This window comes from Eptatretus burgeri, chromosome 6 (genome assembly GCF_056783735.1).
Source record: "Eptatretus burgeri isolate ZD-2024b chromosome 6, Ebu_testis_v1, whole genome shotgun sequence".
Taxonomy (NCBI): Eukaryota; Metazoa; Chordata; class Myxini; order Myxiniformes; family Myxinidae; genus Eptatretus; species Eptatretus burgeri.
The window spans coordinates 36,954,525-36,967,868 of NC_140966.1; the positions used below are offsets into that span (position 1 = coordinate 36,954,525).

General features: G+C 40.4%; 1 protein-coding gene across 3 annotated transcripts in view; it reads right to left on the bottom strand.

The window, feature by feature from the left end:
* Positions 1–4,439: 4,439 nt before the first annotated feature.
* Positions 4,440–13,344, bottom strand: part of RECQL5 (RecQ like helicase 5) — a 169,037-nt gene continuing 160,132 nt past the window's right edge. For all 3 annotated transcript variants that reach the window (XM_085884577.1, XM_085884576.1, XM_085884575.1), the window contains 4 exons: positions 10,572–10,655; positions 6,944–7,858; positions 5,984–6,056; positions 4,440–5,691 (listed from right to left, as the gene is read on the bottom strand). In XM_085884577.1, coding sequence (XP_085740703.1) covers positions 5,606–5,691; positions 5,984–6,056; positions 6,944–7,858; positions 10,572–10,655 — 1,158 coding nt within the window. In that variant the 3' untranslated portion in view covers positions 4,440–5,605. The remainder of the gene's footprint in view (positions 5,692–5,983; positions 6,057–6,943; positions 7,859–10,571; positions 10,656–13,344) is intronic.

Below are 13,344 nucleotides of genomic sequence, written 5' to 3' on the forward strand. Positions count from 1 at the left end.
CACTGTAGATAAGAACACAAATCACCTTTTTGGCACTTTCAAAACTCTTCCATTTAGCAGTACTTGGACAAAATATGACGGAATTTTACGTCATCACGACCAATCAAATTTGCCACTTTCTGACCCTGCCAATGTCTTTGTTTCCCAATTCTGCGTGGGGTAAAGCGTTATATGAACTCTCTGCCATCAGTTTTCCAAGCGGTTTCATTGTACTGATTATAGGAGATTATTGCTCTGAGCATGCAGTCATTATTGAGATAAAAAGAAAATTACAACATAACCGTTTCATTATGTAATTTAATATTACACACAAAGGCATAGTCGAGTGGCTGTACTGAATTCCACAACTGCTTCAAATTTAAGTCATAGTTCTAGTTGAGTCAGATTGGCTGTATCCAATACAAAAAAACATGCTTCTAACTTAACATTTGCAGTTCATAGTCGATTTACAGTAAATACAGTTTTTCTTCAGCTCCGTATCTTTAAACATTAACCAAGACTTGGGTTTTTCTTTTCAACTTTTTAACAACTTCTCCAAGCAATCCATGTTTGACCTTTGTTGCTTTTCTTAGTGTTGGCCTTAGACAAATGGCTAAAACTCTGCTCTGCTTTTCCAGATTATGCATCAGCATCCTTCATCAGGAAGTCGATATCACTCTCCAGCTGTTTTCTCTTCTGCTTCAACACCTCAACCTCTTTCTCAGCAAGCTTTCTTTTTCCAGACTTTCTTCGCCTTCTCTTCTCTTTATCAGAAAGCTTTCTATTTTTTTTTTTTGCAGACTTTCTTTGCCTTCTCTTCTCTTTCTCAGCAACTTTTCTTTTTTGCAGACTTTCTTAGCCTTCTCTTCCTCAGAAAGGTTTTTTTTTTTTTCCAGACTTTCTAGCCTTATTTTCCTCCTCTTTATTTTTGTCAAGGTGAGCATGATACTGCTGTCTACCCTGCTGGGTTGAGGTTAACAGCTACGTGGTTATGATAGCGTTTTTCGAAGCCATCAACATTTTCAACGTGATCGCTGATGAGTATCAAGTTGTGTTCTGTTACGTTTGTCTGGGTGGTCTGTTTATCAACAGAAAAGCCCCTCTCTACATTTGCTTGGCCATGCGAGAGTAAAAGGAGGACTCTTACAACTGGCCAGAGGTTCATGTATTAATCTCTCCCATGCAGGAGAGAATAGAACAGCAAATCAATCCTGTCCATTGCCTTTTTAAAGGCTTATGCAACGTCATCGTGCCTGGCCTCTAAAATTAAAGCCTTGAACTCTGCCAGATATAGTCATAGTCCTTCAGCGGCACCTTTTTGCTCGACTGCATGCAGTCCAGGACCATATTGAAGTGTTTGGTCAGGTCTGTGTTTGCTGAGACCAAAACATTTTATCTTCTTTACCAGCCTGGAATGCATTCGTGATTTTTTTAAAAATTTGGTTACCAGGGTAGTGAGTCGGGTTTTACACTGCAGCCTGAAGGCAACTCTTTATTGCTGACAGCCTTGGAATTCTTCACCTCCCTGATTTCCTCATCAACAACAAATCCCAAATCAATGTTGTTGTCATTTGGTTTTCTGTGAACAAAACATAAATTTGAAGAAGTTTTCCTGAAGTTATTGCTGCCTCCAAATATGATGATTTCACAAATCTGTCCATGGTAGGAATGGCAGCATGGGTTTGTTTATCTGGTCGAGCTTCAGAAAAGCTTCTACAGGTGTTGTTGTTGATATGACAAAGGCAAGGTTTGCCTTACCAAGGGTTCTTGCAGCACTCTTTCACGATGTCAAAGGACTTGGTGTCTGTGTTTTTGGTTTCCTTCCCTTCCAAATTTTTCACATATTCCTTAATCAGAGGTAGAACCTCAATGGCCCGTTCACATACAACAATGTTCACCACCCATCTATGAGCACAAAAGTGTGGAGAATATTAGATTTGAGCTGGTACATGCTGCATACTCAGCTCTGCATGCAGGAACATCCTCAGTCAAAGAGTGCAGAGGGCTCAAACTGTCTCTGACAAACCCCTGCCAGTTTTTATAACTGCTGACCGAAATGAGTTGTGGAGTGTATGTAAAACACATGATCCAATGTCACAGACTGTTGTCCAAGTTTTATGCCAAGTTACTTTGAACTTTGTAGAATATATTGCAGTTGATGTTAGGTCCGTCCATTGAAACCCAGACAAGGTTATTTCGGCCAATCTTCCTTTCAACTTTCTTTTCAAAAGTGTTCAATGAGACTGTTACACAGGAGTGGCACAGAAAATCCGATGTGTAAAACCTGCTTGTGACCTGGTTGTCTTGCTAAAGACAGGGGAGAATGGCCATTTGTGTTTTTTTGAAGGTCTCTGTTCAAACTTTCATTGAACATCAAGACATATGTTTCATCTTTAAGTCCTTTTTCAAATTGATGGGTGAAATGGGGGGGGGGGAGCAATGCCAAAACATGACATGTACATGGATTTTGTCTTTATACATGTCATACATCATGCAATATTTGAGTCTGGAAACATTTTCTGGAAAAAATAGAAGGGCACTCGGTAGAGCGTATACCTCTGCCACGTAATGCCTGATCCATGAGAACATATCGGGCCCAATACATTTTTGAAATATCATGCCATCCCCATCTCCTTGAGATGCCGATCAACCTGCTGCAACCATGAAGCACATGGTCATCCCATTGGCATCCTCCACTCACGAGGCTCCCTCGCCGATATAATCTGGTGAGCAGGAGCAGCGTCAGGAAAATGAGCCACATGTCCATATAGCCGCAGCTGACACTCACAGACGATGCAGATTTTTTAAAAAAATCTCATTTGAGTCTCTCTCAGCAACCACTCGTTGGACACAAAGTCCGACCAGTGATAGCCAAGGATTCTCCGAAGAGACCTAGTAACAAGTGAATTAACTCTCCATCTCAGATCCCTGATTAGAGTCCAAGTCTCACTTCTGAAGAGCAAGACTGGAAGTACCAAGGACCTGAAGACTCGGGCTTTCGTCCTCCTGCACAGGTACCAACAGCACCACACCCCATGATGCAGTGAATACATGACTCCCCAGGCCCGACCCAGACGTCTGTTGACCTCAGGCTCACAGTCAGCAGAGACATATCACTGCCAATGTAAGTGAATCTCTCTGTGACCTCAAAATCCACACCACAAACAGGCACAGACAAGATAGCAGCATCCAATATGTCATTGATAGCCTGGATCTTAGTTTTGACCCAGGAAACCCATAATCCCAGTGGCTCAGACTCCTCATTCAGCACCTTGAGGGCCCCCAAAAGGATATCCCGTCTTCGCAAAGATGACTACATCATCTGCGAAATCAAGGTCAAAGATCTTGACATTCCCAAATGATGCACCACAGCTTGATCTATCCAACATCCTCCCTAGAATCCAGTCCATACAAGCACTGAAAAGTGTGGGGGCCAGTACACACCCCTGACGAACTCAAGTAACAACTGGAAATAAGTCGGATATGGTATCACCACATCTCAGAGCACTCTCAGTACCAGAGTATCGTTCAGACCTCAGATTGATCAGTTTTGGTGGCACCCCATGAAGACCAAGAATCCTCCAGAGGGCATCACGATGAACCCAAGGAGACCGCCGTCTGGTGGACGACACCTCAGCACCACCCCAACACACAATACCGCAATCTGACCTGGGAAGGTTACCCTGTGGTTTTCCTCCTATCATCAAAGAGTGGGGGTCCCAAAGGCTTTGCCTCAATCCCGTCATACGGTGACTTGCAGTCTCGTATATACATATACATATACATATACAACTATATAGAGGCGGACCTCGCTTGCCACTGCTTAAGGCGAGTGAGCATTCGGCTGGTTTGAGGTGCACAAGAACGATTATGGGGAAACAAACGGAGTCGATTTCTCTCAGGTCAATGCTGACCAAACATTGCCCAGGCACATGATAGCCATCACGAAGATTTACAATGGGGTTAATGGTTGAGGGTTGCGAGATGAGGGATCTCCTTTAGAGCGGGGGGGGGGGGGGGAGTTTGAGGTTATGTAACTGCACTTAATGTCTTGATTGCCTTACGTACAAATAAATCAGTGGATCTCATGATGGAGCTTGTACATAAATCACATGCAGGAGAATGACATTAGAAGACATTGATGTACTTTGTTGTAAATTACAAGAACATTCATCGATGATGAACATTAGTCGTGCTGTATATGAGATTTCAATCTGGGTTCAAGTTCAAATCTCGAGTAGGCAGTTATGAGGCATGTCCCAAAAATCAGGGGTTCAGACGGGAATGTAAAATTGGCTAACTTGACAAAAAAAAGTTAGACATTGTTAATTACATGTACAATTCACAATTATAATGAAAATACATCGTTGAGGTTGCAACCGTGCCGACGGAGATTTTTCTTCTGGCATGAAAATGTTGGAAACATCGGCATGTTCAGGCCGATAAAAGTGATGACCATATGAAAGTACATCCTTTATTAGCAGCTTCCTGACAAAAGTTTGACAGAATGGCATTCGACTTTCAATATTCAAGTAAGAATGCATAGTTTGACATTTAAACAATTATGTAACTTCCCAACTACAAAAACTATATTGTAACATCATACAATCAATGTCCAACATCATTTCAAGGCAATTGAAAAGGCAACAATGTCATTTCAAGGCATTTCCATTAAGTATGACATCAAACAAAAGCTTTTTTGAAACACCAGCAGTCATTTATCCAGCAAATCTGTCAATATGCCACCTGACTTTGTACTGTTTATAAAGTAGCTGTGCAGGTGCACTCGCTCTTTAGAAGCCAGTGGATGTTGAGGTGATTCCAACTGGCAGCCTGATGCAATTTCAGAATTTGACAATGACAGTGAAAGTACCACCATAGCATCAATCCATAGTGGTACAAGTGACATGCCATGCAGGAATGCTTAACTCTTGTAGATGGTTACGAGGCATGCCCCAAAATGTATACAAATGATGCAGTCATCCAAGACGTGCTAATGATTTTCTTTTAACTTTAAATAAGTATATATTAAATTTTTTAAAAAAAGATTTCCAATTATGTATATGCACGTATGTTGTCAAATCAAATGAATTTCCATCTTTTATTTTCAGAACTTTTGGAAAACAAAATGTAAGTGTCTACCCTCAAACTCAAGCCTACTTAGCCATGTGTTTAAAGGAGATAATGGTGTGATACTCAAGGTGTAGTTGAAGGGTGTGAACATGGGAAGTATGGACAGTATAGACAGAGCAAGGTGTATAATGGTTGTCGGACAAACAAGAAGTAAATAGAGAATGGATTTAAAGGGAGGTGGGAGTGGAATTGAGTGTGCTCAAGAAGGGCCAACACACATTGTGAGGTAGGGATGCAAAGCCTGATGACTGAATGCACTTCAGAGAAAAGTTTGCAAAACAAGGAAGCAAAAATTTAAACAATACATAGGGCTCTTAAGGAAAATAACTTCCAGCAGCTGCTGAGATGGCAAATGAAAAGTGCAAACTTTGCTAATTAAAGTTCAAATTGTTCTGTGGAAATGATACAAGCACCAAAGCACTTAAAACGTAGACTGGTGAACCACAAAAAATTGCATCACACAATGCTATGTCGTCAGGGGAGAAGATTCGGCCTAAGTTTTCTTCCAAGCTACATCGCTTTCGCAATGCTTATGTTGCCGAAAAAAGTCCTCAATTCTCTTCAGAGCTTCGCTTTCCACTGAAGGAAGAGAATGCCAGAAGAATAGTATCACAAAACTACCAGTGTACACGCTTGTCAATTATTCACCAAGTGGGTGTGTCAAGCAATCAGCACACCAGCCTTCACGATGTACCCAAAGCAAATATCAAGAGGAAACAAAACCTCTACCGGAGTTTTAAGTCCTGAGATTTCCAATCATATGTGACCAAAGGCAGAATGATGCTGCACCAAAACAATTGACCATTGTGTTTCCAAATAAGCAGTCACCACATGTCTTTTCACGTGCAACCCCAAATCCTGCACTGCCTACCTTTCTGAGGAGTGAGCTGAGCATCATCCATCAGCTCATGAGAAAGACTTCGAGCAAAACCTTTGAACAATTCCTGTGGGAGTGTGGACGTACGGAGGCAAGGAACACAAAATTGAAACTTCAACATGATTTGATGTTAAAGGAAACTTTTACACATGCTCCTATAGTCGAGCCAAAATGAGTTTCTACAAATATGCTCATCTTCAGTCAATTTCTCTGCACTAAACTGATACCCAGCTAAATATTAGGGTCCAAAAGAAAGTCAACACTTTCAGTCATCAATCAACAATTGCAGTGATCATTTGACATTTTATTGCCACATTCAACACCGAACAGTTTGGAAACATTAACATGAGGACGTTATATTATATCCCACATAGAAAACAGTTTGAAGAATAATTAACTACTGCAGGATAACATTTTGTATGGCATTTGCTGTAACTTTCAGGTTTGGAATTGCATTCGATCATGAACCTAAATGGTTTGATCACCTCATGTTGTGCAAGTGCTAATAACACAAAAGATGTACTACCCTTGAAAATGTTGGTGCACAAATCAATTTGCCACTCAAAAGTAAGATAGCCCCGTTTACTTCTCAGGGATCAAGTGTACAAAACTATAAAACAATGACAATGATCAGCAAGAGTGTGGAGCTTTGAAAAATGCAAACCATCCAGAACTTTTTGAGAATCCTTGTGTATACATTACATGCACTGACTGGAGCTGTGGTGTTTTGTCACTAAAAAAAAATATATATATATATATATATATATATATATATATATATATATATATATATATATATATATATATATATATATATATATACATACATACATATATATATATATACACATACATACATATATAAACATATATATATATATTCTTTAAAAAAATAAAAAAAAAACTAAAAAAAAAATAAAAAAAACTTTATGGCAGTGCAAATGAAATTCCAACCTTGGAAGCAAAGTGTCCCTTTTTGTAGAAGGGGTTGAGAAGCTTGACCACCAAACCAGCCGTTGCTTTCAGCTCTGTTTCCGATGTTCTGGATGCACCAATGCTGGTTTTGTCCACTTGTTGGTCGTATGTGCATAACGATGTGGCAAATTTCACTTTCTTTGGCACTGCTTGTTTGCTGCGATCTTGTAAGGGGCGTTTCTTGGTATTATGGCCAAGGCCATTCACCACGGTTTGGATCCGACAACTTTTTGCACTAAGTTTTTCTTCATTTACTCCATTGCTACTTGAGTTCTCTCCACACACATCTTCAGCTCGGCAAGACATGACCTTAAGTCCATTCTCTGTTGATACCATCCCCGGATTTGTTGCCCGATTATTGTCTGTATCGAAGCTTCTCATCTTGCAGTTTTCATTTAGCGATAGAGCAGCGTTATCACAAAGTTCCCTCACTTCTGATACAATACCCATTTGCAGGTCATCGCTGAGGCTTTCCTGGACTTTCAGGACTGTTTCACCTACTTCTTCATCTGAGGACATACCACCATGATTACTGCCAACAAATGGAGCAGTCAGAAATTTCTCAACAGATCCAGGTTGTTGCACACCTTCATAATCCTTTTGTCTTGACTGAGAAGCCAAACGTTTTCCCTTAAGTTCCTTTGGAAAAGAATCCTTCTCACAAGAAGAATCAATACTCCATTCCAGTGAACCCGACTCCCAAGGCTCAGATGGGATACGAAATATATCTTCTAGATCATCAGCATTGCCACCATCAACAACACATTGTCGTTTCCGTGGAACTCGTTTTGTCCTTGTGCCAGATCGTTGTAATGACTTGCTGATGCTCAGTCTGGCTTTTCCTCTTTTCTCATTTTGTTTGCTGTCTGAGGCCTTGTCCTTTTTGAAAGGGATCTGTTTTGCACATTTCAACACAAAACAACATGAACATTATTTTAAAATAGTGGTTATTAATTGCATTATTGATGAAAACAAAGGACCATTGATCCACATAATCCATTTACTCAGCATCACGATGGGATTGTACACCCAAAATAAATTCAAAAGATCTTTGATGAAGATAAAGTTAAAAACAACAACAAATTTCTGGTTATAATAAATGCGTGCTGATTCTCAGTGATTTTCTTTTGTTTGTTTTAAGTAAATTTAATGCCACCTGGAAGAGCTTTACATAAATTACACAAAGGGTAAGAATAATAGGTTACATCATACTGTTGTATTTTTACATAAAGAATTATGAAGACATTATGAAATGATGGATAAATAAATGTTTTTTCAATGTACCATACTCTTTGCAGAGTGTTGGTGCTGTCGAAGCAGTTTCTTGGCAAGTGTTATACTGAGTGGTTTGGCATTGCCTTCCCAGCATTGTTGGTCAGTGCTCCACCATTTTAAATGCCAAGTGTCCATTTAAAAAAGTCTTTGGTATGATTCGGCTGGGATTTGAATCACGGACCTCCTACATTCAGAGCAGATGCTCCAACCATTATAACACCGAGTCTGGTATCAAATAAACATAGTACATGGGATTCAAACCTGGGATACCAGCATCATGAGGCAAGTGCTAAGATGGGAGCACTGAGTAAGCTAACCCATGTTGATAATACATTACAATTCCTGCCAGACTTGGTGGCATAATGGCTAGTGTTGGCTCTGAGTCGGGCAAGTTGGCAGTTCAAACCCCAGACAAGTCATACGAAAGACAAAGAATGAAATACGCTGCTTTCTTGCTTGACAATCAGTATTTAAAGGATATAGCATGGATAAACCCCACAGGGTGGTATCTCATGAGGAAGGGGGGCAGGGGGTTGTTGGGAGACTTCTCCGTAATTTCCCTTCCTGACTACGGAGAGAATGACGTTACAAAAGATGGAGTCTCCAGCACCCAGAGTGCTTAAGGAAGTCGCATCACTTTCCCCAAGGTCACAGCTGTATTGGAGTTTTCCAGTGCATTTAAAGGCGGTAAGATTTTACTAATGAAAACTAAGGATTTCTTATGGCTGGCAGGATGTCCAAGAGCAGGTTTCGGCAATCTGCGGCTCTTTAAATACTTATGTGCGACTCCTGACTAACTGATCGAACTTCCTTTTTTCTTTATCAATTTTCAGAAAAATATTTGAAAGTGTTGTGAAAGGATAATACAATACTTGAGAATTTTGGCAAGGATAAACAGGAAAATACATCCAATTACCACCAAATTCTGTGAGCAGACTTACACATTGTGCCCCACACATAGTCCGCTGCGGTTATTGAGAACAACTTGTCGGCAATAGTGCAGCCTCAACCTCCGGCATCAGTTTGGAATGTGAACCCAACTTCTAAAAAGCTAGCAATGGCCTTATCCTCGCTGGGCAGCTAAGTGAGAATCCCAATAATGAACGACTTGCATCTAAATAACAAACAAGATGCTGTTTTGATCATGTTTCATAACTCCCCCTTCAATAGAGGGTGTGTGTGTGACGTCACTGCATTTGCAATCCAACATATTAGAGTACAAGCAAACAAAGCCAAACTACACGTAGACTGCATCATTGTGTCCCGTCTGCTGGCATTAGTTAATGGATGTTGAAGATCCCACTGTATCTTTCACAAAGAGCAGGCAAGCTATCGCTGGCACCATGGTGATGGTCCAATTCCACATTCCTTCCCTAACTACTGCTGAGATGGCAAGGGCAAACTACCCAGTATAACCCTTGCCAAGAAACTGCTTCAGACGTTCCGATGCTTTGTAACAGTATATGGTGCATCATAATCGGAAAGGATTTATGAGGGGGTTGGGCCTGGTTTGACTCTTGTCTAATGATGTCATTGTAATTCACATTAAAGTACACTCTAGTCTTCTCATCAATCAATGGATTTATCCTGCATGTGATTATGTACACGTTCTACTATGAACCTGAGATCAACATTAAGAGAAGTAAAGGGAAACTGAAATCAAATTAAAAAACAATGAGAATAACTATCTGATCATGCTTGATTTTTTCACTCAATGTAACATACTTGGTTTGACCTGAAGTTGCACATTTTTCAAGTCACGTGTACAGGGTGGCCTGAAAGTCGCTTTACCCCTGCTAAATTCCTCGCACCTCCATCCCTCTCTTCCCCTCCCCCACCGTGGAGAATGATGGAGCGCATATAGATACAATGACTGATTAATTATTGTAAGTACCATACTGCACTATCAAACATGTATATTGAAAGAGTTTAAGATTGAATGCTTTTACAGGGAAGAGGTAAAGCGACTTTCAGGCCACCCTGCACAATGAATAATAGGTTTTATCAACTCGCTGGGCAGCTAAGTGAGCACCTATAACACAATGGGGCACCTATTACACAATGAATAATAGGTTTTATCAACTGAGAGTTAACAAAGATGTGCTACCCAGGACTAATGCCTGAAACTAAGCTCTCTTGCTAGGACAAAATGCCAATGTCTGAAACCCTAGCTTCTCTTTGATTCCCATACCTTATTAAATTTTGAGGTGATAACATTATCTTTTGAACTATCTGCCTATGCAGATTGACACAAGCTTTAACAAAGTCGAGTATTCAATAGGTAGAATGAGTTATTCAGAAAGACCAACAATATATTTGTGAAGTGGCGCACCTGAGATTCGAAAGGTTTGGTTGGTTCACAATGCCAGGCATGATGAAAAGTGGCTTCCTGAGTGCTCTTTGTAATCTCTGAAACCTGTGGGATGACACACAAGTACAATTATTCACAACTTTCATCTATAAAGTAAACTACAATTCACATAGATGCAATATTAATTTTGCATAAACAGTATCTGGCTGCTGGTTGTATCATATCTGGGGAAAAGGGGGGAAGGAATGGGGGGAGAGGGGAAGAAGGGAGGGGTGCAGTGATGCAGCTGATATAGTGCCTCGTAAAGATTAGGACAGGACTCCAGAGATTGTCTCTGGTAAAGCCACACAATGGCCGCCTATGGTTTTTGATTGGTACCATTGACTCCTGTTAACATGAATACCCAAAATATAAATTTCAATAAACCAGACAGCACTTCTATATATACCACTTTAGTTAAGACAGAAAAAATAAAACATAAACATCTTTTGATTAAATGATATTTATGCATTCTGTTGAATAACATTTAACGTTTCCTGCCTTGTTTATTCAGTTTAACCGTCTGTTGTTTTAGTGAGAATGTACACCTGTCCCTCATTTTAAGCAGTTCTGTTTACACAAATTTGCTCATGCACGATTGTTTATTTTTAACATCAAAATTCCAAAATGCACGTTTTGTGGTTTGCTCATGCACGATTTGAATTTAAAAGTCATAGGAAAAGGGTGATGCAAACTAATAAATAAACAACAATTTCAAGTTTATTTCTTGCCTTGAATGTATATACAATACTGCTAGCCCATTCATGCTCACTGGCCATGATAGCTCTGGGGAGCTATCACCACTCAATGTTACAATGCTGCTACCTACTGCCAGTGAGGTCGAATCCCTGATGATCCTCCGTCACCATCTCTTCAATAATGCTCTACCCTCCCACATCACGTCAGTGAGTTTAAAGACCAGCCACTATTGATGAGTAATCATATGTATTTTTATGTTGTATAATTACTTCTATATTTATGTGTATAATTTTGTTGTTTCTTGAAATCTTTCTGAGCTTTGTCTGTAATTTAGTGAGATAGGAGTGAGAATATTGGGTCTTGGCAAGGGGTTCTGCAACCGAACCCTCATTTTACTATGCAAGACTAGGTTAATTTTAGATGAATTCAAGATGCATGGTGTTTTGCAAGAATGCATCCCTCATCCAAAATGAGGGATAGGTGAACAAATCAAATAGTTTTCCAATTGTTATGCATAGTAATAGGTTCTGTTTATTTGGTTTCTGCAAATGTAGGGACTGAACAAAGTTCACATTGGGGACTCCAGCGAAAACTATGCAATGTATGGGCTCCCCAACGAGGTTTCCTTGTGTAAGAAAGTTGACCTTGCTGCAGCGATTTATATGTATTCACCAGCCATTAGTTAAATTGGCAAGTTCAGCTCAGCTCGTGCACCACTGTGCTTTAGGGTGGCCATTATTAATCTTTGCCTTCCTTAGTTTATTCATTTCTCATGGACAGTTCAAGTGTGAGCAAAAGCATAGATTTGTTCAGTTTGTACAAAAGTGTACATACTTTGTTGTACAAGTTTGCTTCATGAGATTGTGTGAAAGTTAACAAATCCATCCAGAGGGTGGCACAAAATATCGGAGCCGGACCATCGAGTGTTTGTTTCCTTTGTTGATGAATCCACTCCTTCATTGATCCATTAAATGATCACCTGATGTCTTTCATTCCATTTTTAGTGTGTCAACGATGGAGTTGATGAGCTCTTAAAACCATAACGATGTCCTTCAGTCAGTCAGTGGGTCCATTAACAATTTTTCGGTTTTTTTTCCCCGCAAGGCGGCTTAACGGATCACTTTAAAACTAGACAGGATGATAGATGGCATTGAAGCACAAAAATTAATTGAGCCTTAAAATATATACTCAATGTATGTATATATATGTATATATATATATATATATATATATATATATAAATATATATATATATATATATATATATATATATATATATATATATATATATATATATTGTTGTGGTTGACGAAATTCACAAACCACCATTCAGGTCCCTTAGGTGAGATATCTCTGTAAGTATATGTGTAGTTAGGCCCAAACCCGTTGTCTAGAGGGAATAAATGTCATTCACTCGGGCTGCGACTCTTCAGGATAGCCGTTTTTCTTTTACTATCTTTATTTTGGACCAGCCGCCATTACTACCACCACCAACCATGTCCCACAACGCCGCTTCACAACAACCACCAACCACAACGCCGCTTCGCAACAACCACCAACCACAACGCCGCTTCACAACAACCACCAACCACAACGCCGCTTCACAACAACCACCAACCACAACGCCGCTTCACCACAACCGCCACGACCTTTACCGTCACAACTCGCCACCATCGCATCCACACCATCTCGCGCCACTCGTGGGCACCGATGCTGGACTCGTGCGGGGCGCGCACCGAGCAGCGTGTTCAAAAACATCACGGACTTTCCGAAGAAAAACGGATCAAAAACGACTCACGCCCACTTTTGTTCCGTCCAATCGGTGAGTGAGGGGCGATTTGGCCCCGCCTCCAGGGCATTGGAGGGCGGTCGCTATATGCAAATTCATGGATCAAAAAGCATTCACGCCCACTTTTCCTCGGGCCAATGGGGAGCCGGTTAGAGAGGTGAAGGGTTGGAGGCAGAGGGTCAAGGGTGAAAGAGCGAAGCCACGGGGCTTATATAAACGGCTGCGTTCGTCAGTAAAGTTCAGTTGGAAGTTGAGTTCAAGTGTGCG